Source organism: Neovison vison, chromosome X, assembly GCF_020171115.1.
Source record: "Neovison vison isolate M4711 chromosome X, ASM_NN_V1, whole genome shotgun sequence".
NCBI lineage: Eukaryota > Metazoa > Chordata > Mammalia > Carnivora > Mustelidae > Neogale > Neogale vison.
Genome location: NC_058105.1, coordinates 90488139 through 90514089, shown reverse-complemented (window position 1 = coordinate 90514089; position 25951 = coordinate 90488139). Strand labels below are relative to the sequence as shown.

The 25951-nt window shown below is 45.6% G+C and overlaps 1 protein-coding gene across 2 annotated transcripts; it reads left to right on the top strand.

Annotated features, from left to right (window-relative positions):
• Positions 1-7769: 7769 nt before the first annotated feature.
• Positions 7770-24537, top strand: RGN (regucalcin). 2 transcript variants are annotated; one of them, XM_044235219.1, is made up of 8 exons: positions 7770-7926; positions 8538-8712; positions 9560-9739; positions 11706-11888; positions 20159-20374; positions 22487-22618; positions 22972-23126; positions 24127-24537. In XM_044235219.1, the coding sequence occupies exons 3-8, from the start codon at positions 9577-9579 to the stop codon at positions 24175-24177; spliced, it is 900 nt and encodes a 299-aa protein (XP_044091154.1). In that variant the 5' UTR covers positions 7770-7926; positions 8538-8712; positions 9560-9576; the 3' UTR covers positions 24178-24537. The 2 variants fall into 2 exon arrangements, with proteins under 2 accessions (XP_044091154.1, XP_044091153.1); XM_044235218.1 differs by lacking the exons at positions 7770-7926; positions 8538-8712 and adding an exon at positions 9159-9260.
• Positions 24538-25951: the final 1414 nt, after the last annotated feature.

Genomic DNA, 25951 nt, shown 5'->3' with positions numbered 1-25951 from the left:
TCCCCCTAAAATCAGGAATAAGACAAGAATGTTACTACTTCTCTTCAACATTATACTAGAATTTCTAGCTAGTAAAACAAAGCAAGAAAAAGACATGAAAGGCATCCTGGTTAGAAAGGAAGAACTAGAACTCTCTTTGTTTTCAGATGACAGGAATATCTATGTAGAAAATGATATGGAATCTACAAAAAAAGCCATCAGAACTAATAAGTGAGTCTAACAAGGCTACAGGATAAAAGGTCGATTTCCAAAATTCTACTGTATTTTATATTCTAGCAAAGAACAATCTGAAATGAAAATTTAAAAGTAATACCATTTGTGATAGTGCCAAAAAATGTGAAATTTGTACTTATACATCTGATAGAAGATATGAAAGACCAGTTCAATGGCATCAATAGAACATTTCTGAGAGAAATAGAAGACCTAAATAAATGTAGAGATATACCATGTGCATGGTTAAGAGGGCTCAGTATTAAGATGTCAGTGATCCCCAAGTTGGTCAAGGCAATTCCAATCAAAATCACACCAACCTCTCGGGGTGGGAATTGACAAACTGAATTTAAAATTCATATAAAAGTGCAAAGGACCTAGGGTTCACAAAAACACTTAGAACAAGAAGAATGAAGCTAAAAGACTGACACTACCTGATTTCATTCTTAAAATGGTAATTTAAAAAGTGGGGTATTTGTGTAGAGATAGACATATAGATCAATGGAATAGAATGAATTCAGAAGTAGGCCCATCCATACCTGTGCAAATGATTTTTACAAAAGTACACAGCAATTCAATGAAAAGAAGATTGTCTTCAACAATCCTCTTCCCAAAAAGTGTACTGGAACAACTGGATATCCAGATAGTAAAAAAGGGAAGACTTTCGATCTATACCTCCCACATATATAAAATTAATTTTAAAATGGCTCAAAGACCAGGGCACCTGGCTGGCTCAGTCAGTCAGGCATCTGACTCTTAATTTCAGCTCAGGTCATGATCTCAGGGTTGTGAGATCAAGCCCTGGTGTGGAGCTGGGCATGGAGCCTGTTTAGATTCTCTCCCTCCCTTTCCCTATGCCCCTTCCCCCTCCTTCTCTTAAAAAAAAAAAAAATGGGCCAGGGACGCCTGGGTGGCTCAGTTGGTTAAGCAGCTGCCTTCGGCTCAGGTCATGATCCCGGCGTCCTGGGATCGAGTCCCACATTGGGCTCCTTGCTCAGCAGGGAGCCTGCTTCTGCCTCTGCCTGTGCCTGCCATTCTGTCTGCCTGTGCTCGCTCGCTCTCTCTCCCTCTCTATCTCTGATAAATAAATGGAATCTTAAAAAAAAGATATAAAAAAATGGGCCAAAGACCTAAATTTAAAATTTAAAACCATAAAACTTCTGGACAAAACACAGAAAACCTTTAGGACCTTGATTAGGCAAAGATTTCTTCTATATGCCACCAAGAGCACTTTCCATAAGAGAACATTGGTAAATTGGATTTCATTAAAATTAAAACTAATTTTTTTCAAAGATTTTATTCATTTATTTGAGAAAGAGAGAGCACAAGCAAGGTGAAGGGCAGAGGGAGAAGCAGATCCCCACTGAACAGAGAGCCCGATACGGGGCCCGATTCCAGGACTCTGGGATCATGACCTGAGCCAAAGGCAGATCTGAGTCAACCTACTGAGCTGCCCAGGTGCCCCAAACTGCTACTTTTTGAATGACACTGTTAATAGGATGAAAACCCAAGTCACAGACTGGGAGAAAAGACTTGCAAATAATTAAATTAAAAAAAAAAAGGACATTTGTTCAGAGACAAGGCTATCACACACTTCATAGACTACGGTATAGAACAAGCATCACTTTTATGTACATTGGGACACAAAAAAATTCATTTGACTCACTCTGTTGAAAAATTCACTTTGTTGCAATGGTCCGGACCCGAACCTGCACTACTTCCGAGGTATGGCGGTATTGCTGTTTCCCTTGATGGCAAAGAGATCTGTCCCCTCTGAGAGCCACAGGTTGTTTCCTAGCAAGTAAATAACAGGTTGCTCCCTGCATTCAGAAAGTATTTCCAGAGGTGCCTGGGTGGCTCAGTGACTTAAGCCTCTGCCTTTGGCTCAGGTCATGGTCTTATTGTCCTGGGATCGAGCCCTGCATTGGGCTCCCTGCTCAGTAGGGAGCCTGTTTCCCACCTCCCTCACCTGCCTCTCTGCCTACTTGTGATCTCTCTCTGTCAAATAAACAAATAAAATCTTTAAAAAAAGAAAGTATTTCCAATCCCAGGCTCTGGCCTAGTACAAGCTGATATGACTAATTACCAAAAGGGACGTACACATCTCCAGCTTTATCGTCAACAGGTCCCAGCTGCATTTCTAAAACACCCCCCTGAGCAACCTCTGTGTGACTCCAAGCAGAAGGTCTGGTTTTGTCTCAAAACTGCCCTTGAGCCTCAGTGGAAATGACCTTATCAGTCCCTGTTAGCACCTGACACAGCAATAAAACTCTGAGGCCCTGACACTCAAGTTCGTGTTTCCCAACCTGGAAGATACACATCACTTTATCCTGACTACTGGATGGCCATCCCCCTGGGACGCTAAACGGGATTCCTAGGAACCTTCCAGATGCCACTGGCTACAGAAGGGGACAGCTTCAGCCCCGAAGTGTCTCTGACGACACTTCCCAGTAACTAACAGGCTTCTCAGTAGGTTCTCCCTTCTCTTCATCCTGTGACTTTTGACCCTCTGTGAGAGGTTTTTCTCAGACCAGAGCTACCCCTCTAATTTTTACTGCTGACAAAAATTTAATCATTCTTTCTTTAAATGGACTCTAAAGAAGGTTCATTTCCTTTCAGATGTCACTTGTGGTTCTGAAGCTTCCCTCACGGCTTCCATCCCAAACTCTGGTCACCAACCAAGTGACCTGACATCAACAGACTGCTTCTGCCAAGGTCATGATCAGCAAAAGGTAGCTCCACCCCCCTGGGAATAGGGACTAAAATGAGGGCTTGTGCCTTGCCTATAGTAGCCTGTTCTCATCAGAGACACTGTTCTCAGGAACTGAGATTATCTGAGGGGACATTTCGAGGGACATATAAACAGCTCAAGCCAAATGATACTTAGACTCCCCCTAGGGTCTGTGCCCCATTACTATTGCATTACCCATGTGGGCGCCAGACTTATACGCACCTGCCACACGTGAACTTATCTGGTATATTGGGATAAATCTTAGAAACTTTCAGACCTTTGAAACTACCACCCCTCCCGCGGACCCTGTTTTCCCAAACAGAATAGGCAGGTCTGGGTGAATGTGGATAACTCCCCGGAGGGCGAGCTGAGTCTTCGTGCATGCTCTATGAGCCAGTTCCCACAGTCACCAAAAGGGGGTCTAGAACCTGACTCTGACCTTATTGGATGCCAGAAATGACATGGTTTCTACTCCAGAAGACCTGGCCCCACCCAAAGCCAGTTTACATTCATTACCCCAGAGTTGCCATGAACAAACTCATGACCTTCGATTTCCTTTTGGCTACCCAAGGGATAGTTTACGTTTCAGCCAACACTTCTTGCTACACTTATATAAATACGGCGGTCAAGAAGACCAATTTTTAAAGCTTTCCTTTATTTAAGGAATCTCTACATCCACTGTGGGGCTTGAACTCACCACCCCAAGATCAAGAGTCGCACGTTCCTCTGACTGAACTGGGGGCCAGGCATCCCCAAGTAGAACAATTTTTCTGATCAGCCTAAAAGAAAAAGCCATCTGGTTCGAGACCAGCTGGGCTTTGAGACATGTGTCCATGGCCTGAGTTTGGTCTGTCTCCAGGGTCTATTACAAGGACTAATCATCATCTTGTTTCTGGTAACTGCCCGTGGAGCCTTTGGCCGATGCATACTGCCCAGTGTCTTAGATGCCACTGTGAAGCCCCTGTCACGTCAGGGGATTCAAGAACTCACCCTGCAGCCAAAGGAACAGGACAGACTAGCCCACGCCCTACTACGGCCGGCTTTCTCCGAGCCACCTCCAGATCAGCAAAATCTCAGCAGTGGTGACGATCAGAATATATAGATTCATGCCCTGGGGCCTGACTTCAACTGATCTTGGACGAAAGACGGGAGTGAGAAAGAAATGCAGCCCCCGACATCCACGAGCTGGCCTGGAACTCACAGCAAGACCTTGGTGTTCTCCTGTTGAACATGAACTATTTCACAGATCGCCAACAGCAGACAAAAGCACTCCGTGTCCGTGACAGAGCAAGACCGAAATGTCATCCAAGTCCCCAAGAGGACTCAACATCACCCTCTTGTAGCTCATACAAATGGGTGCTGCTTCTTTAGCAGTCACTCCATTCTCCTCACCTTCGTTAAAATGAAGATCTCCCGTCATAGAACTACCCCCACTTCCTAACAGCCTCCAGTGCTTGCACTCACCCCAGAGTCACCTACTACAAAGCCCAGTCCTGTAAGAGTTTCTTTCTAACACTTCTAACCAAGACATCCCACGATTCCCCCATGGTGAGAGTTCTCCCTTCTTGCGAGGAATCCACAAACCCAGATTTGTTGGACTGGAGGTGATCTTTGGACGAAGGGGTTTACATCATAAAGATCATAAGATCCAAGACTTAACCTGAGAGTTCACAATGTAGCAGGAGAGACAGACAGACCAACAGTTCTCAGCCAATGTGGTGAATATCGTAATAAAACATAAAGACAGGACGCTGTAAGGGTGACAGGTGAGAGCCAGAGGGATCAGTGAAGGCTTTCTGGTGGACGGGTTACTGGGCTTCAGTAGGAGTGAGCCCAGTGCAGAGGTAGGGACTGGGTTAGTGGGAGGAGTAAAGTGTTCTAGGCAGAAGGAGTAGCAAGTTCAGACACAAGAAGCAGAAAGAGGACATGGCTAGACCATCACTGAAGTCAAGAAGATACTACTAGCAAGTTTGAGGGGATTTATAAGCTCTTGGGTATGATTAAGTTGTATTTTATCAAGATTCAATAAGCATATACTGTGACCACATTGAAGAAATTGACATCATTTGCCTCCAGATGCTACAGAGGATACAGCTTCACTTTTGCAGTATTGCCAAAAAGGCATAACTCGAATTAACCACGAGGAAAAAAACAAGTAATCCCAAATGAAGGAGCATTCTACATTTTGAACTTCCAAAATGTCAATGTCACGGCACAAAGGCTGAGGAGCTGTTCCAGGTTAAAAGGAGAATAAGCTCAGCTAACCACAAAGCTTTACCCTGGACTGGATTCAGGAACGGAATCCCTTTTTTCCTTTTGTTAAAAGGGACATCCGTGGGACAATTAATGAAATTCAGCTAGGTAATATTGTATCCGTGTTATAGAAGAGAATGTCCTTTTTTTTTTTCCAGGACACACATACCAAAGTCTTCAGATGTAACAGACATCACATCTGCACCTTACTCTCAAACCATTCAAGAAAAATAAATATATTGGAGTGCCTGGCTGGCTCAGCTGGTAGGGTGTGAGAGGCTTGATCTCAGGGCTGTGAGTTTAAGTTGCATGTTGGGTGTAGCAATTACTTTAAAAATAAATAAATAAATAAACAAAGAAGCAAATAAAAATCAAGGAAAAATATATTTCCATTTATATGTAAGTGAGAGAGACAAAGCAACACTAGACTGTTAACATTGGAGGAATCTAGGTAAAGGGTAATCAGGAATCCTTTATAGGATTTTTAAAAAAGATTTTATTTACCCATTTAACACACACAGAGAGATATCGAGGGAGGGAACACAAGCAAGGGGAGTGTGAGAGGGAGAAGCAGGCTTTCTGCTGTAGAGGGCGCCTGATGAGGGGCTCGATCCCAGGACCCTGGGATCATGACCTGATACAAAGGCAGACACCCAGCGACTGAGCCACCAAAAAAAAAAAGAAAAGAAAAGAAAAAGAGGATGTTATTGAATAGCCTCTATGTGTCAGCACCATGAGTGAGGGAATGAGAGGCATCCCTGCTCTGTGGGACTCACCATGTAGGGGGGCATTTTGGCAGCAGATCCAAAGTGGGGAGATGAGCCCTCCAGGGAGCTGACAACAATCTGGGCAAGGAATGGGGACTTCTTATACAATCTATTGGTGGGACCATGGTCTCGCTCTCCGGGTTCGTGTAGAATAAAGTGATCTCTCTGGGACAGCTCGGTGCACGTGTGGTTGACTAGAGCATCTGAACTACAGGGCTGTAGTCTGGGGGAGAGGTCTGGGACAAGATACAGTTTGGGGGGTTGTCAGCATTAAGGAGGCAGAAGAAGGCACGTGATGGGAAGAGGACCCACCAGAACCACAGAGAAGCCTCCGGAGATCGCAGTCCTGCTCTTTGCCCCACCCAAGAAAGTGTCCTTCAAGTTCTGATTTCTTTATTTCATTTTATTTTATTTTAGAAAGAGAGAAAAAAAGCGCAAGTGGCGTCGGGGAGGGGCAGAGAAGAGGGAGAAGCAGACTCCACACTGAGTGGGGAACCTGCCAAGAGGCTCAATCCCAGGACGCAGATATCGTGACCTGGGCTGAAACGAAGAGTCAAAATTCAGCCAAGTGCACCACCCAGCAGCCCCCCAAGCTCTTACTTCTCTACTGAAGGTTTGGTCTATTTGCCGGATTTCTCCCAGCTTGACCAGAGACTTTGGGAGTCTCCTCACTTTGCAGGCTCATGTTTTCCCATCTGTAAATGGGGCCAAGGGGGAGCAGTTGTCTTAAACATCTCCCAGGGTGAAAGCAAAATGACTGAGGCCATAAGTGCCCATTACTCTAAGTTAACTAAACTGAAACTTTGAGTTGAGATTGCTCCAAACATCTCCCGCCTGCTTTAGGGCCTCCTGCCTTTGAGGCATTTAATCTGCGGCCCCTCCTCCTTAGTGAATTTCAGGGAGCTGGAATGCCAGTGATTGTGATTTGAGTGTAGGTTTCAGGATTGTGCAGAAGGCCAGGAATGCGTGCTCCATAGAGAGAGATCAATAATAAGATAGCACGAGGGCCCTAGCTAACTGAGTCGATAACGCGGGCAACTCTTGATCTCAGAGTGGGTCATGAGTCTCAGACCCACGCTGGGCATGGAGCCTATGTAAAAAATTAAAATGGTAATGATGATGAGGTAGCACTGACCTTGGATTCAACGCATACAAAAAATGCACAAATCTCAAGTGTCCCACCAAATGACTTTGGACAGTACATACTTCTGTGCAACTCAGGTGTCCATCCAGATAGCCTCCATCACCCCCAGAAAATTGCCTGAACCCCTTCATGGTTCCCCTACCCCCAGCTCCCAACCCCCAGTGGCAAACGCCCTCCTGTTTACCTCCCTCCCTTCATTTTTTGAAATGTTTTAAATTTGGATGGCGAGGTCCACTTTTAAAGAAGAATGTGAATCTGAGTGCTGCTTAGGATCATTTATTTCATTTTATTTTTTAAACCCAATCAAATAAAACCTTTCCTCTTCCCCCACCAAAAACAAACAAACAAACAAAACACACACACACACACACACACACACAGAGAAACAAACAAAAAACGCTTTACAAAAGCTGGCCTCCGGCCAGCAGTGTTTCGTTCTCCCGCTAGGAAAAGGGTGGATTTGTTTAACCGCTTTGTTCTTTACTTTTTGACCTGCTTGTGTTTAACCGGACCCTCGACCCCAATCTCTGTTAGGTATTTTAACAATTTTTTCTTGTTTAAGTAAGAGATAAACTTTAGCGCTCCGTCCAAACTCCGAGGCTTAGATTCACCGGGCTCCAAGCCTCTTCCCCGCCCCCCTGTCCCGGGAGGCTTTGTAGGATTCTTCCGGGAGCCACGGGGGAGGGGGACAGCGTTGGGGGTTGCAGTCCCCAGTCCGCTGCTCCAGGCCGCTGCCGCCCACCTGCCCCGCGGCCTCGTTCCCTGCTCAGCCCTTCCGCTCCGCTGCTTGACCTTTGCGCGTCCTGGAAGTCACCGGCCCGGTGAGTGCCGGGGACCGACCGGCCTCTCCGCCCGCTCTCCGGAGAGGAAAGGTCTGACTACGGACGATCCAAAGTCGCTGGGGCGGGCTGGAAGGACACCGCTCGCCCCCTACCCCCCTTGCCCACCCGAGGACCCGGGCCCCGCACGCGCTCCACTCGGCCCGGCCAGGAACGAGGCCGGTTCAACCTTCAGCTTCCCGGGGCCTCGCGGTCGCCCAAGGCTGCAGCGGCGCCACCCAACTGTGCAGCGAGGCCACCCCGCCGCACAGGTACCGCGGGTGCTGCGCAGGCACCTGCCGCCGCGTGCCGGCTCTCCGCTGCCGGGCCGCCGCGCTCAGAAGCCGCAGCAGGGAGGGACGACTGCAGGGCCCCTGGCTCGGGTTAAAAGTCGCTATTGGGAAAAGTCCCGCTTCTCATCTGATCCTGAGCCTTATCTCAGATCGATAACATGAAGGCCTTTGGAGCCTGTGCCAAATTGTTAACAGCCAGCGAGACTTCCAAATCCTGGCATCGGGATTTAAGATTTGAGTTGTGTTTCTTTAAAAAAAAAAAAAATTTAATTTCTCGAAAGTAATATGAAACCAGAGATTATTTTCCTTCCACCCCCCCAGCCACCCCTCTGCCCCGTCATGAATTCGCCCATCCGTGGGTGAGCCCACCCACTCCCAAGCAGAAAGGGAGAAGGCTGATGAGGCAGACGATTTGGGGCAGCATCTGGGCAGAGTTTGGGAAAGAGAGGAGACCCTGAAAAGTTGCCTCGTTTTCCTCTCCCACGGGGTTTCTTAGGTAATGTTTTGTTTGTTTTGTTTCTTCCTTCTCCGATCATTTTTCTTTCTCTTCTCCCTGCTCGCTGGTCACACTCTGGCCTAAACTTCCAGCATAGAATGTTCCTGCCTGTGGAGTTCAAGTCTCCTTGCCAGACTGGCACGGTGCCTGCCCTGGGCGGCAAGAACTAGCCAAGGGGCCGTCAGTACCTACAGTGGCGCCCAGACCGGGTCCGCTTCTCCGGCCCTTCCATTGTGCCAATCTGACAAATGGGTGTTAGGTCTAACTTAGTGTATATCCTGACCATATTTCTAGAAAGGCACTTTAGAAAAATGCAGAGTAGGAAAGTTCTGGCCTTTGAGCGGGCTGAGGGGGAGGGAATCGGCACCATCAGGGGATGGGGGAGGGCAGCGGGAGCTGGTGACCTGCAGGCGGGGAGGGGCCACCAATGACGGAGCTGCCCGCCCCCCCCCACGGGCATCTGCACCTTCGGGGGCTAAGGCACAAGCATAAAGGGCGGTCTTCCCTCCCGTGAGCAGCCAGCTCTCTGAGGGTCACCAACGATCAAGGTATGGATGCTGCGGTGTTGTGGGATTTTTCCTCTCTTTTTAAAAGATAGCTTGAAAACACGCCGTGCTAAGTCGATCAGAAGATATTTCACATTATGGACTATCAGCTCACTCTTCACTGTCCTATAAGTCTCTTTCTGCCACCGTGCCTATTTTGTCCTGATTGAGAGAACGTGTTTTTCCAGTTCTGAGGAAAAACTCTGCCTGTACTGGGATCTTCCCAGGGCCTTAAGCCAGATGTGTTTTGCTGAATTTGCTCCACGCGATTACATTTTCTGTCCTCTCTTGCTACCTTCCAGACAGCTCCCTGTTCACAATGTCTTCCATTAAGATCGAGTGTGTTTTGCGGGAGAATTGCCGGTGTGGGGAGTCTCCGGTGTGGGAGGAGGCATCCAGTTCGCTGGTCTTTGTAGATATTCCTGCAAAGAAGGTTTGCCGGTGGGATTCGCTCAGCAAGCGCGTGCAGCAAGTGACCCTGGGTAAGCATGAAGGGCCCCCCTAAGCCCCCACCCTGCTCTGCCCAGCCAGCCATCATTTCCCTGGGGACACACGGTCACCTGATGTGTCATTTCCCAGGGAACTTCTTATTGAAGCTACTGGATGTGCTTTAAAACTTCTGGAATGCCATGCTCTCTCTAGCCACACTCTGTGTCCTCACACTTGGACCAAGGAATACATTTTGGGTGGTCAGTACTTTCCTCTTCGGCTGTGGGTGGGGGGCAAGAGTCCCCATTTGGCGCTGCTGACGAGGCACAGGCATGGTACGCTCTTTCCTTAACATCTTCATATCCAGCCTTTAAACGTTGGGGATCCCAGCAAAGGCTGTCCGCCCTGGGTTGGGCCAAGACCTTAATGGGCAAAAGAAAAGAAAAAAAGAAAAGAGCAGGCAGAGCCCTTCTTTGAATGTAAAAAGAAGAGCTTTCAGACTTGGAAAGCATCAAGCACGACTATCTGTTCACTGTACAAAATAAGATTCAGGACAAATTCCAAGGGCATTTGACCGCGATTCAGTTCAGGGCCATGTGATTCCCAGAGGAAGGGTTTCTCATTCTATGGCCCAAGCGTGGGAGCTCGATTAGAGATAAGGAAGCTTCTTGTTTTGTGTTAATGGGTAAAGATACCAGGAAATCCTGTGACCTTGGGACAGTCTCATTCCAGAGCTCAAACTTTTTTTTTTTTACATAAGAGGGAACAACTTTTTAATTCACCCAGGGATGTGAGTGTGACTAGAGGCAAAGTGACTAGGACCAGAGGGGTTCAGAGCCCTAGGGGCGGGGGGGGGGGGGGGGGGGGGGTGCGGGAGGGGGAAGTGGAGGGAGGGGGACCAGTGCCTTCCCTAGTCCCTCTTTGCCAGTGTGCACACATTAGGGGGATATTCCCACCCCAATCCAGAACCACCCCCAAAGCATGGAAGGGGCTTCTGGTATCAGTTAACTTAGGAACTTACAGAAGTGCCCCAGCAGAAGTCTCTGGATGCAGGTCGGGATTCTCTCAGCACTATCTTGCATATTCCCTGGGCCCCTCATTGGTGGGAATCAGCTTCTGAACGGGACTTAGAGCCAAGAGCCACTCCCAGAGTACCCAGCACCTTGCACTTACTGAATAGGTGCTTAGAAAATGTTTCCAAGGGGTGCCTGGGTGGCTCAGTCCGTTAAGTTGCCTGCTCAGGTCAGAATCTCAGAGCCCCGGGATTGAGCCGCAAGCTGGGCTTGGCACTCACCTGGGAGTCTCCCTTTGCTCATCCTCCTCCACTCGCTCGCTCTTAAATAAATAAATAAAATCTTTAAAAAAAATGTTTTCAAAATAAATTACTTTTTTGAAAGATTTTATTTATTTATTTATTTGTCAGGGTTGGGGGAGAAGCAGGCTCTCTGCTGAGCAGGGAGCCTGATGTAGGACTCGGTGCCAGAATCCATGACCTGAGCCGAAGGCAGACACTTAACCAACTCAGCCACCCAGGCATCCCACAACTTTCAATTTAATACATAAGATAGGGCCCCTTAAAAAGACAAGTCCTGAATGAGAGGAAGGGAGAGATGTCAGAAAACCTAGTTGGTGGGACTAAGCCTGGTTTGTGTCTCTGAATTTCCTGGAGAAAAGGTGAATCAAGCATCCATTGGTCCATGATAGCTATCCTGGGAGCTCCTGCCCCCCCCACCCCAACCTTTGAATTTGATGTGGCGCCTGCCCCAGGGTATGGTGGCTGGAAGCTTCCAGAAGAGTTGGGTTTCATTCACGTTTCTATCTCTGCTGCCCAAGGATACTAATCAACAAATATACTCAGTTCTGGAGCCTTTGGCTTTCCATAGAAGGGAGGGGGCACTCGCATTGTCAAAAGAGCTGGAATCTGCTCCAAGGGAGATGCTAGGCAGCAGGGTGCTCGCGGGGTGCTGCTCGGCCACTGGCCCCCTTCCCGCCCTCTGACTGCTGCTTTTGCTTCTGCAGATGCCCCCGTCAGCTCCGTGGCCCTTCGCCAGGGAGGAGGCTATGTGGCCACTGTTGGGACAAAGTTCTGTGCTTTGAACTGGGAAGATCACTCAGCAGTTGCCCTGGCCTCAGTAGATGAAGACAAGAGGAACAATAGGTTCAACGATGGGAAGGTGGATCCCGCTGGGAGATACTTCGCAGGTGCGGTTGATCTCCCGCCCCTATGGACCGAACTTGGGAGAAAAAGCCGGACTTGGGCTAAGTCTCGCAGTGGTCCTGGGAAAATGTTACTCATAATGCGTCATGGGTTCTTCCTTTATTATTACTTGAGTAGCTTTTCACAAAACAAAACAAAAATCCCAAGGGGCACCTGGTTGGCTCAGTTGGCAGAGCATGTGACTTTCGGTCTTGGGGTCGTGAGTTCAAGTCCCACACTGGGGGTAGCGTTTCCTTAACGGAAATGTAAACACTAAAGAAATAAGTAAAGTCTATTAAAATTTCATTGCTAAAGGTAATAAATCAAATTTAAAATAATGTAAAAATTGTTTTAAATCCCATGAAAAAAATTTCAGAATATCCCTTTCAAAAGTTTCCATCTCTGGCAGAGACCAAAATGTGCATGGACCTTTTGTAGTTTAAATGAGCTTTATTTTCTTAAATTTTTAAATTTTTGTTACTTTAAAGACTTTTTAAATTTTCTTTTTTTAAAGGATTTTATTTATTTATTTGACACAGAGAGAGAGCACAGGTAGGGGGAGCAGCGGGCAGAGGGAGAGGGAGAAGCAGGCTCCCCATTGAGCAGAGAGCCCGATGCGCGGGGCTCGATCCCAGGACCCTGGGATCATAACCTGAGCTGAAGGCAGATGCTTAACCCACTAAGCTTCCCAGGAGCCCCTAAATGAGCTTTCAAATAGAGGTTTCGTGGTCACTGGCGATTTTTAAATTGGAAATAATTTCAAATTTACAGGGAAAGAAAAGTAAAAATACTATGAACAACACACATCTGCCCTTTACCTAGATCCACCTGTCATCAACGTTTTGACCTATTTGTGTGCTCTCTCTATATATAAACATGCTTTTCTCTAGAATCATTTGGAAGTAAGTTGCATATATCATGTCTTAACCCTGAAAGATACTACTGTGGGAATATTCCAAGAAAAAAGACCTGTTCTTCCCAAGAAAAATGACCACAGTATGTTACCAACTTAAAGAAGTTCATCATTATTCTGGTTTTAACTGATGTCCTATCTGTACTCCAGTTTTGTCCATGAACCAAATACTGTCCTTTACAGCATCTCCTCCCCCCAAGTTGGGGACCCTTTCTAGGATTATGTATTGCCATTTAGTTGACATGTCTCTTTAAACCTCTTTCATCTGGGACAGAGCATAGCCTTTCTTGTTTTTTTATGACACTGCTGTGTTTGAAGAATACAGTCCCACACAACTCCCCACTTTTTTAATAGAACAACCCTCATGTTCCTCTTCTTTTTGTGTTTGTCTGATGTTTTCCTTGTGATTAGATTGATGCCGTACATTTGTCGCTAGAATACTGCAGAGGTGACATGCTGTGTTTCTCCAGGTGTCTCACCCGGACACCATGTCCCTCATGGGTGATGTTAGTTTGGATCACCTGGTTAAGGTCTTCTCAGCTTTCTCTACTGCATCGTTACTATTTTTTCAAAGATTTTATTTATTTATTTTAGATAGAGAGATGGGGGAGCAGAGGGGCGGAGGAGCTCCGCCCTGAGCGCAAGTCCCTGGCAGGGCTTGATCTAGTGACCCTGAGATCATGACCTGAGGTGAAAGCAAGAGTCAAAGACTTAACCGACTGAACCACCCAGGCGCCCCCATAGTTGCTATTTTTAATTGCAATTTATGAACATGTTGTGGGGTTTATTAGTTATCTATTGCTGTGTAACAAATTACCCTGAAATTCAGTGGCTTAAAATAACAAACATTTTTTTAAGATTTTATTTATTTATTTGATAGACAGAGATGACAAGTAGGCAGAGAGGCAGGCAGAGAGACAGGAGGAAGCAGGCTCTCCACGGAGCAGAGAGCCCGATGCGGGGCTCGATCCCAGGACCCTGGGATCATGACCCGAGCCGAAGGCAGAGGCTTTAACCCACTGACCCACCCAGGCGCCCCATAACAAACATTTTTAAAGTGTTTGTTAAAATTACAACCATCGTTACTGAAGGTTAAGAATCTGGGTGGGGCTTAGCCAGATGGTTCTAGTTCAAGGCTGTATCATGAAGTTGCAGTCAAGATGTTGGCGGAGGTTGTAGTCTCAGAACGGGGCTGGTGTCTCTCAAGCGGCCTGGAAGATTCACATCCAAGCTCACTCACATGGGGCCAGCAGGAGGCTTCCGGAAGTCTTACTACTTGGGCCTCTCTGTAGGGCTGCCCAGAACATGGCTTCCCCCAGGGCGAGTGATGAGAAAGAGAGAGAATGAGGATACCCAAGACAGGCTACAGTCTTACTATAACCAATCTCGGAAGTGACAGAACGTCGCTTCTGTCATGTGCTGTTGGTCACGCGGTGATAGAAGGGACTGTATCCAAAGGGTGTGAACACTGGGAGGCAGGGATCATTTGTGGCCATCTTGGAGGCTCCCCACAACACAGGGGGAGATACTTTAAGACCGACCAAATGTCCGGGTCCTCATCAAAACGTCTCCCTTGGGTTTTACATTTGTTGATGATTCTTGCTTGAACCAATGCTGACTGGGATGGTTGGACAATGGCTTATGTCCAGCTTTCTGTAAAGGTTAACTCTAGTTTCCAATTAAATAATGCATTTCACATATGTTTTCATTTACTTCCCCTCATAACAAATTAGCCAGAGTTGATTCCAATACCTGCTATGTCCACCTCCTCAACCAATCCCCTCAAACCTTGCTGCTGTGGCTCCGTCCGCTTTCCGCATGGAAGGTACGCGAGGTCTGAGCAACCGGCTGTGGCTTGCTTCCTGTCTTCCCGGACTTGACACAACCACAGATCTAGTCCAGGACAGGTTGAAAGATTCAAGACAAGAATCTGTTAGAAGCCCTTCTGCCACTAATTTCTGCAAGATAAGGAAATATGATTGGATATCCCACCTGCTGTTGAAATTGATTTTCTCTCTCCCTCATGGCTGCAGTTGACAGTTCTGTGGCACTTTGTGAGACAAGATAAAGGTGTCCTCAGAAGCCTGAGTCCTTAGCCTGGAGTCCCCAGTTCTTAACTTGTGCCCTGAGGGGACCCCTTAAAATTGTAGGGAAAATTGTGGGTGTGCAGACTGGTCACGAGCATCTGCCAGAAGCACCTGAGAACCTTTTTCTAGAGAGTTCCTAGCTTTCAGCAAGTGCTAGGAGGTGTCCCTGGACCAGAAAAGGGTAGGGTCATTTGATGGCGTGATCGAGTCTTGAGGTGGTGGGTCAAATCCTGAAGGTGAGGCGCCTGGGTGGCTCAGTGATTAAGCATCTGCCTTTGGCTCAGGTCGTCATCCCGGGATCCTGAGATCCAGTCCCACGCCAGGCTCTCTGCTCAGCAGGGAGCCTGCTTCTCCCTCTCCCACTCCCCCTGCTTGTGTATCCTCTCTTGCTGTCTCTCTTCTCTGTCAAATAAATAAATAAAATCTTTTTTAAAAAGAAGAAGAAGAAGAATCCTGAAGGTGTCACCACATCCACTACTGTGTCCACTATTAGATAGTGACATACAAGCCAGGGCTCCGGCATGTTCTTTCCCACTGAGGTAGAACCCTTTCCAAGCAGTGCGGAATTCACATGCATGTTACAGGCATCTCTTTCTGTGAGGCAGGCGGGGTCGGGGGGCACGGAATATTAGTAAAACAAACCCAATTGCCCTATAGCCAGAAACTGCTGCATGAAATCCTTCTCCCCTGGGAGGATTTACCCTGTCCTGCTTGCTATTCAAGCTTCCCAACTTTTGTCCATTTTCTTTTAACTCATTCTTATTTCAAATGGAACTTGGTATACTAGATGAGCTTCCCAGTTTCTTCATTACAGTCAAACTCTGCTCTGTCCCCCAAGATCACACTCAAGTCTAAGGGACTATCCTATGGTGCACTTGAGAAAAACGTGTGCTCTGCCGCTGTTGAGTGGAGTGTTTGGTAAATGTCACTTAGATTGGTTGATGCTGTTCAGTTTTGTTTCTTTGCTGATTTTTCTATATACTTGTGTCTGTTACTGAGAGAAGGATACTGACATCTCCAGCTGTAATTATGGAATTGTCTATTTCTCTTTTCAGTTCTGATTTTGGCTTTGTGTATTTTGAAGCTCTATTGGTAAGCACGTACGAATTTAGGATTGCTATGTCTCCTTGGTGAATTGACCATTTTCGCGATATGTAGGACCTTCATGTATCCCTGATAATTGTCTTCGCTCTAAGTATATTTTGTCTGATGTTAACATAGCCCCTCCAGCTAATATTTTAATCAGTATTTGCGTGGTATAGATTTTCCCATCCTTTCACTTTTACACGGTCTGTATCCCTATATCTGAAATGAGTTTATAACCAGCAAATAGCTGGGCTTTTACAAAATTTGTCTTAACAATAACTTAATTAATGTATTTAGGTTCTTTACATTTAGTGTATTTAGTGTAATTATTAATATGCTTTGACTTAGATCTACTATTTTGTTATTTGTTTTCTCTTCTTTCTCCCTGTATTTTTTGTTCCTCCCGTTTCCCCTTTCCTGCCTCCATTTCAGTTGAGTGAACTTTCTTTTAGAATTCGATTTTAATTTACTCATGGTGATTTTTCGCTGTATCTCTCTATGTAGTTTTTTAAGGGTTTCTGAAGGGATTGCAAAATACACAGTTAACTTTTTGCAGGCTGTCTAGAACCAAGATTTACCACTTTGATGAACACTTCTTTATGCTATAGTTCCCTTTATAGACATACATATAAATCCCCTGAGAAAACGTAATTCTTGCTTTTAACCATCAGAAATATTTTAAAGAACTGGGGTGCCTGTCTGGCTCAGTTGGTGGAGCATGGGACTCTTGATCTTGGGGTTGTGAGTTCAAGCCAACTTTGGGTATAGAGATTACTTAAAAATAAAAAATCTTAAAAAAATGGAATCATCAACAAAAGAAAAGAAATATTTTCAAGAACTTAAAGGAGAAGAACACCCTATTATATTTACTGTTTCTGTTGTTCTTCCTTCATTTTGATGTTCCAAGCTTCCTTTTGGTATCATTTCCCTTCCCTTTAGCAATTCTGTTAGAGCAGGTCTGCTGGCTGTGAATTCTCCCAGTTTTACTTCATATGAGAATATCTTTATTTCACCTTCATTCTTTTTTTTTTAGATTCATTTTGAAAATACTTTATTAAGGAGTTCTGCATTTATATTAATAGATAAGAACATCTATATTTTCCTTTCTTACCATATTCTTGTTCATTTTTTTTTTCCAATTTGTTTATTTTCAGAAAAACAGTATTCATTATTTTTTCACCACACCCAGTGCTCCATGCAAGCCGTGCCCTCTATAATACCCACCACCTGGTACCCCCAACCTCCCACCCCCCCCCGCCACTTCAAACCCCTCAGATTGTTTTTCAGAGTCCATAGTCTCTCATGGTTCACCACCCCTTCCAATTTACCCAAAAGCACATATCCTCCCCAATGTCCATAACCCTACCCCCCTTCTCCCAACCCCCCTCCCCCCAGCAACCCACAGTTTGTTTCGTGAGATTAAGAGTCACTTATGGTTTGTCTCCCTCCCTATCCCATCTTGTTTCATGGATTCTTCTCCTACCCACTTAAGCCCCCATGTTGCATCACTACTTCCTCATATCAGGGAGATCATATGATAGTTGTCTTTCTCCGCTTGACTTATTTCGCTAAGCATGATACGCTCTAGTTCCATCCATGTTGTCGCAAATGGCAAGATTTCGTTTCTTTTGATGGCTGCATAGTATTCCATTGTGTCACCTTCATTCTTGAAAGAATTTTCACTGAATATAGAATACTAGTCTGACAGTTTGTTTTTTCCTCTTTGGGCAAATGAAAAATATGTGCCTTCCAGGGCGTCTGGATGGCTCAGTCCATTATGTGTCTTGACTCTTGATCTCAGCTCAGATCTTGATCTCAGGGTCATGAGTTCAAGGCCCCCTGCTGGGCCCTGCACTGGGCAAGGAACCTACTTAAGAAAAAGAAAAAAAAGTGTATCACTTCCTTCTGACCTCCGTGGCTCCTCGTAAAATATCAACAGTTATTAAAATCATTATTTTTCTATATGTCATATGTCATTTTTTCTTTCTTAGGGATTTCTATTTGACTTTGGTTTCAGAATTTTTATTTTGATGTGTCTGGGTATAGATTTCTTTGGGATTATCTCCTGTTTGGGGCTTGCTCAGCTTGAATCTATAGTTTTTTGCAATGTTGTCCACATTGGATAATTTCCTTTTTTATATATTTTAAGATTTTAGGTTTTTTTTAAAGTAATCTCTAGGCCCAATATGGGGCTCAAACACACAACCGCAAGATCAAAAATCACATGCTCTACTCACTGAGCCAGCCAAGCGCCCCTGGATAATCTCTAGTGACCTGTCATTCACGACACTAACTCTTTTCCTTTGTCATCTCTAGCCTGCTAGCAAAATCCATCTAGGCAGTTTCTCTATTTCATTTATTTTCTTTTTTTTTTTTAAAGATTTTATTTATTTATTTGACAGAGAGAGATCACAAGCAGGCAGAGAGAGAGGAGGAAGCAGGCTCCCTGCTGAGCAGAGAGCCCGATGCGGGCCTCCATCCCAGGACCCTGAGATCATGACCTGAGCCGAAGGCAGCGGCTTAACCCACTGAGCCACCCAGGCGCCCCTCATTTATTTTCTTTTTCAGTTCTAAAATTTTTATTTAGCCCTTTGTTGTGTTTTGACTTCTTTGCATTGCAAGTCATATTGGATAATATTTGTGACTTTGTGACTATTATTTTGAGACCCTGGGTCTTTAAATCCTGCGGAGAATGTTGATACATTTGTCCTCATGAGCGATCTGTATATGCTTAGGTTCAGAAGGTTTACCAGAAAAGCTCTAGCCTGCTCTCTCTGAGCTGCCATTAAGATCTGGCGGGGTGGGGGGGTGGGAGGTTGGGGTGCCGGGTGGTGGGTGTTATGGAGGGCGCGGCTTGCATGGAGCACTGGGTGTGGTGAAAAAATAATGAATACTGTTTTTCTGAAAATAAATAAATTGGAAAAAAAAAAAAAAAGATCTGGCCCCCATGTGGGCCACTCAGTGGCCGCCCTGAGACTTAGGAGTTCCAACCACAGCTGCATTCTCAGTCTTTGGTATGCTAATTAAAACCAGAGTCCTGCGCATACCAGTAAAAGATGAGCCCAGGAGATCATAAACAACCTTATGGAATTGCATTCCTGAACGAAGTCCCTCTTGACTGTCTCTAGGTACTTTCCATTTTCCTGGAGCTGTCCTTGTCATTCCTCCAGCCGGAACCCACCCATCTCTAGGACAGCGCTCTCTCCAGAGCCAAGTAGCAGCAGGAGAGAGAGAGAGAGAGAGAAAGAGAGCGAGCATAAAAGCAGCAGTGTTTGGTTCTGCCCTTTTGGAGCTCCAGTAGGAGAGCAATGTCCCCTTCCCCTGAGTCTTGATTCCTGCACGTTCCTTGTACCCGCCACTCTGCCGTCACTACCCTTGCTGCAGAGCATAGGGACTGGAGAAAGGAGTGGAAAAGAACCAGGGCATTTCTTCCACTCTCCGAGCCTCAGGAGTTTCCTCATTTGCTCCTTGAGCCAGATCGAGAGGGTTTCTCTTGGCTCTCTGTCTTCACCGCGGTGCTCCCTTCCAAGTTGGAGGCTGCATTGAGGTCAGGCTGGGACATACTGGAGGATAAAATGGAGAACTCGCCACCAGTTAGGCGGCACTGCAAATTCTGCTGGTCTTCCCTGAGCTGCCCGATATTTTTACTTGTCGGAGTTTCTCAAATAGCCCACTGGGTGTTTTGTCCAGATTGTACAGTTGCACTCAGTGGAAGAAAGTGGGGTTGGTGGAAATGGACTCCTCCTTATCCGGAACCAGACCTGTTGGTGTAATTTTCATTGGCATCATAAGCAAGGCAGTTGTCTTTTTTTTTTTTTTTTAATATAGGACCCAGATTGGCATTGCAGAATAGTTTCCTTGAATAGAATAATTTTTATTTTTATTAATATTTTATGTATTTATTTTGACGGAGAGAGAGAATGAGAGGGAGATAGAACAAGCAGAGGGGAGGGGCAGAGGCAGAGGGAAAAACGGGCTCCCCCCTGAGCAGGGAGGTGATGTTAGACCCCATCCTAGGATACTGGGATCATGACCTGAGCCGAAGGCAGATGCTTAACCGACTGAGCCACCCAGTTGTCCCTAGTTTCCTTGACTTCATGATGGGAAAGGAACCCTGGTCATAAAAGGTGCTGTAGGGCATGGGACAAGGTGCTATGCAGCTAAACTCAGTTTTTTTGGGGTTTCATAGGCACCATGGCCGAGGAGACGGCCCCCGCGGTTCTGGAGCGGCACCAGGGGTCCCTGTACTCCCTCTTTCCTGACCACCACGTGGAAAAGTATTTTGACCAGGTGGACATCTCCAACGGTTTGGATTGGTCCCTGGACCACAAAATCTTCTATTACATCGACAGCCTGTCCTACTCGGTGGATGCCTTTGACTATGACCTACAGACAGGAAAGATCTGTACGTACTTTTTCATTATTCTTCTTATTACTGCTGGGATTTTTTTTCATATGTGGTTAGCTGGGAAGCTGCCTCTTCTTCCTCGACTCGCATGGAAAGGCCCTTACTTGTCAAATGAAGGAGGTGGTGGATGTGATAATTCCAGTAGAGTCATAATTGGCCAAACTCGACTAGGCTGCCAATCAAACCGGCGCCCTCGGTACACCTGACTCTGGCCACCATTGGCAAAATAGGGATAGATCCTTCCCCCGCTTCTTGCCACCGTCCCTCGAAAGGGACTCGCTATGCAATGGATCCTGTCCTACTAGAGGTGCCTATCGGCAGATAATGCACAGCAGAATGAGAAAAAGGAACGGAGGGGCGCCTGGGTGACTCAGTGGGTTAAGCCGCTGCCTTCGGCTCAGGTCATGATCTCAGGGTCCTGGGATCGAGTCCCACATCAGGCTCTCTGCTCAGCAGGGGGCCTGCTTCCCTTCCTCTCTCGCTGCCTGCTTCTCTGCCTACTTGTGATCTCTGTCTGTCAAATAAATAAATAAAATCTTAAAAAAAAAAAGAAAAAGGAACGGAAAGCTAAGGTTGGGGGGTTGCAATTGCTCCTGTGTCCTTGAGTTAACCAGAGGGAACTACTCAGAGGCGAATTAATAATCTTCCCAAATAGAAGAGTTTAAACAGTAGCTGCCGAGTGTTCAATTCCGTCAGTGGGTTTGACATGAGCTGTAGTTGGGAACTGGGAGGGAAGAAATTCTTGAGAAGAATTTAGGAGGGAGCACTTGAAACTGTTTCGTGAAAGGTGCCAAACCACCAGAGCAAACACAGTAATAAAAATGACTTGGGGCGGGGTGGGGGTGAATCACAAGCCTCGCATGTAGATTTAATGAGAGGTTATTTCAGTACAGATGTTTTACTTTGAAATATAGAGTGCCTTTTTTATGACTGTTTTTGCCCATTTTTACTGACACATGGTTTTAACATTTTTTTTTTCACTGTACCTCAATGCAGTTACTACAATGACCTGGATTTTGTAGTGTAAAGTTCCTCTGGGGTTTGATGGGGTTTTATGGGTTTGTTTGTTTATTTGTATACTGTGATTTCCCCCTTTCTGGCCAGCCAGTGGGCTCCAGAACACCCCTCCTTTCAGAAATAAGCTCTTTAATATTATGTTTTGATAGGATGATTTTGGAACATTCGGTCAGACAGAAACAGAACGCGCACGTCTTACTAGTTTTTGCGTAGGAACCGTTCACATGGTACCATTAAGTGGCCTTCTAGATCTTGGAGTTAATCAAAGTTGTCATTTTTATAAGGAAAACAGCAAAGGTCTAACCACAGACCGAAATGTCTCCGAGCAGGGTATGCAGGGTTTCAGTTCAGCTCAACCTCAAAAAGGACTACTGTTTTTTTATTAAGAATTCTAGGGGCGCCTGGGTGGCTCAGTTGTTAAGCGTCTGCCTTCAGCTCAGGTCATGATCCCAGGGTCCTGGGATCCTACCCCGCATCGGGCTCCCTGCTCAGCGGGAAGCCTGCTTCACCCTCTCCCCCCACCTGTTGCTCCCCCTGCTTGTGCTCGCTAGCTCTCTCTCTCTGTCAAATAAATAAATAAAATCTTACAAAAAGAATTCTACTTCCTTCTTTCCCGCTTAGACAAATAATGTCTGTACCCAAACTAAAGAGAGTGTAATCACCCCCAAATCATGTGGCAAAAAATTCTTAGTTGAGGAGTGCCCACTCATGTTTCTGGACATTTTTGTTTTATTTTTTAAAAAAATTTTTTTAAAGATTTTATTTCTTTATTTGAGAAAGAGAGCACAAGCAGGGGGAGTGGCAGGCAGAGGGAGAGGGAGAAGCAGGAGCAGAGAGCCCAAGGCAGGGCTCGATCCCGGAACGCCGGGATCATGACCTGAGCCAAAGGCAGATGCTAAAGTGACTGAGCCACCACGCGCCCTGGACATTTTTGGTTTTAGAGTTAGAATTCTTCTGAACCATCCCGCATGCCAGACCCCGGATCAGCAAAAGTGATGAGGATTTACAGCCAGCTGGAGAGCTCCTGGTCTGATGCTCAGTGTTGAGTGGCCTGTTGTTTTGTTGTGTGTGTGTTTGTTTTTCTAACCCTAGCCAACCGCAGAAGTATTTACAAGCTGGAGAAAGAAGAGCAAATTCCAGATGGGATGTGTATCGATGTGGAGGGGAAGCTCTGGGTTGCCTGTTACAATGGAGGGAGAGTGATTCGTTTAGACCCTGAGACAGGTAGGCCTGCAGCAAAATTTAAAAAAAAAATCCCTGCCATGTCTAGAAAAAATGAGACACTAGCGACTAGAGGAACTCCATTACGAATAACGTTATCTAGAGATACATTCAGAGGTCTCAGTAGGATAACTTTGGAAATAAAGGCCCAAGATAGTGCCCCAAACTTAGAGTCAGAACTTCTTTTCCTGTGGAGGTAAGTCTTTTTGGCCAAAACAGATTGTCAGGGAAGGTTGGTTAAATGACCTCCACAAAGCTTTTTGAATATCGCTGATGTTCTGCAAGGGGTCCCGAATGGTTGGGCAGGTTGGAAATTTGCTAGAGCTGGGCTTTCAATAAAATATTTGCTGATCTAGGGAAAAGACTCCAAACTGTGAAGTTGCCTGTTGTTAAAACAACCTCGTGCTGCTTCGGAGGGAAGGACTACTCTGAAATGTATGTGACCTGTGCCCGGGACGGAATGGATCCCGAGGGTCTTCTGCAGCAGCCTGAAGCTGGTGGGATCTTCAAGGTGATCTGGCTCTCTTTTATTTTGAGGGTGAGGTGGGAGATCCTTGGCTATGTAACTGAGTGATTACTGCTTTTTCTTTTCTTTTTTTTTATTTTATTTATTTGAGACGATGAGAGAGAGAGAGCGCGCGTGCATGAGCAAGGAGAGGGGTAAAGGGAGAAGGAGAAGCAGACTTCCCACTGATCAGGGAGCCTGATGCAGGGCTGGATCCCCCCAGGGATCATGACCTGAGCCAAAAGCAGACACCCAATTGACTGAGCCACCCAGGCAACCCAGTTAGTGCTTTTTCATACTTCCAAAACATAATTCTATTTAGCATTTTTTAGAGAGAGAGAGAGAGCACGCATGTGTGTGTGTATGTGCACATACAAGTTGGGCAGGAAGGGCAGAGGGGGAGAGAGAAAATCCTGACCCAGGGCTTGATCTCAAGACCCTGAGGTCATGACCTGAGCCAAAGGTAGATGTTTAACCAAGCCACCCATTTTTTAAGCTCATCGTGCTAGATTTTTAAAAACATTTTATTTAGATTTCCTAGACTATAAGTCCAAGATAATGTGTTTAGCCTGCTTTGTAGTAGCCTGAGTGACTCAGTCGGTTAAGCATCTGCCATCGGCTCAGGTCATGATCCCAGGGTCCTGGGATCCAGACCCCCACACTGGGCTGCCTGCTCAGCAGGAAGCCTGCTTCTCCCTCTCCCACTCCCCCTGCGTGTGTTCCCTCTCTCTTGCTGTCTCTCTCTCACTCTCTCTCTCTCTGTCAGATAAATAAATAAATAAAAGCTAAAAAAATCCAAATTAATGGCAGATGGTTGCTAGTTGGATTATTATCAATGTGAATATTTGAATTGAACCTGCCCTAATCAAGTAATTCCTTTTTAAGATAGGAAATAAAACAAGGATAATTGGTGGCTAAATATATTATTATAAATCATAAACATGCTTTTGAAAAATACTTATGAACTACCTTTTAGCAAAGTTTTTCTCTTTTCTTTTTTTAACAGATAACTGGCCTGGGGGTCAAAGGAATTCCTCCCCATCCCTATGCGGGATGAGTGGCAGGCCTTCTTTCCTACTGGAGAAACTTTTGAAGACATGTAGAAAATTCTACAGCTGAAATTTCAATCTAGTTACAAAAAATTAAAGAAATGATACTATTAATAGGGTTAATTTTTTTTCCAATTTTTAAAAGGTAAAACATTTTAATAAGGGGTTACAGGTCGTTTTGATAACATACTAAAATGCGTTCCGCAAAGGTATTATAGAAGTATAGAGAACTGTTCAGATGCCAACCAGCCTCTTGATTCTTTGCAAATTGCTAGAAGGGGACGGGGGGACCATGTCTGTTGCACATTCCATACTTATTATACCTGAAGGTTCAAAAAACTAATAAATAATGTCTTGGTAATGACTTACTATGATTATGTTGCTTTTTATTTTCATCATAAACTTAAAAAATATACTGCAGTGCTAACCTACCTTCACATTATTCTTCATACATGTTATTTTTTGCAAGCTAAATATTACTGGAGGGTAGGAATTAAACACTGGCAAAATCCATGACTCCAACTGCCACCTAATAAATGTAGAAGCCATATATCACTTATTAGAATACTTTAAAAATAGCTTTACTGAGGGGCATCTGGGTGGCTCAGTCAGTGAAGTCTCTGGTTTCAGCTCAGGTCATGATCCCAGGGTCCTGGGATCAAGCCCTACATTGGGCTCCCTGCTCAGTGGGGAGTCTGCTTCTCCCTCTCCCTCTGCCACTCCTCCCGATTCATGCTCATTTGATCTCTTTCAAATAAATAAAATCTTTCTAAAAATAGCTTTATTGAATCATAATTGACCTACACGTATTTCAAGTGTACAATTTGATAAATTTGACATATATACATTAAGGAAACCAACAGCACAAGCAAGATAATGAATCTGTCCACCACCCCAAGACTTACCCTGTATCTCTTGGTAATCCTTTCCTTTGGTCCCTCTGTGTGTCTGCCTTCATCCCCAGGAAAACACTGATCTGATTTCTGTCATTATCAATTAGCTTTAAAACTGGGTAGTGTGATTTCTCCAATTTTGTCCTTTTCCAATACTGTCTTGGCAAGGGGTGCCTGGGTGGCTCAGTTGGTTAAGTGTCTGCCTCCAGCTCAGGTCATGATCCCAGGGTCCTGGGTTTGAGCCCCACATCAGGCTCCTTACTCAGGGAAAAGTCTGCTTCTCCCTCTGCCTGCCACTCTGCTTACTTGTGTTCTGCCAGTCAAATAAATACAATCTTTTTAAAAATTTTATTAGCTATTCTAGTTCCTTTAGCCTTCCATATAAGTTTTAGAGTCAGCTTAACTCTATCTACATTAAAAAGTCATTATATTGTTTTTTTTAGAGTGTGCAGTGCATGCACACAGGAGCCAGCCTGAGGGGTGGGGGGGCAGAGGGAGAGAGAGAATCTGAAGCAGGCTCCGTGACCCAGCACAGAGCCCAGTATGGGGCTTCATCTCATGACCCTGAGATCATGACCTGAGCAGAAATCAAGGGTCAGACACTTAACTGACTGAGCCCCACAGGCACATGCTGCAAATTTTTTTTTAAGATTTTATTTATTTATTTGACAGAGAGAGATCACAAGTAGGCAGAGAGGCAGGCAGAGAGAAAGGAAGGGAAGCAGGCCCCCTGCTGAGCAAAGAGCCTGATGCGGGACTCGATCCCAGGACCCTGAGATCATGACCTGAGCTGAAGGCAGCGGCTTAACCCACTGAGCCACCCAGGCGCCCCACATGCTGCAATTTTAACCAAAGTTACTTTAAATCTGTAGGACAATTTGAAGAGAAC

What these genes read in the sequence shown, in the direction of transcription:
- RGN (XM_044235219.1), top strand. Translation starts at nt 9,577, where the DNA reads ATGTCTTCCATTAAGATCGAGTGTGTTTTGCGGGAGAATTGCCGGTGT. An exon ending in CGTGCAGCAAGTGACCCTGG is followed by an intron (nt 9,740 to 11,705) that starts GTAAGCATGAAG and finishes TTGCTTCTGCAG; the next exon opens with ATGCCCCCGTCAGCTCCGTG. An exon ending in AAGCTGGTGGGATCTTCAAG is followed by an intron (nt 23,127 to 24,126) that starts GTGATCTGGCTC and finishes TTTTTTTAACAG; the next exon opens with ATAACTGGCCTGGGGGTCAA.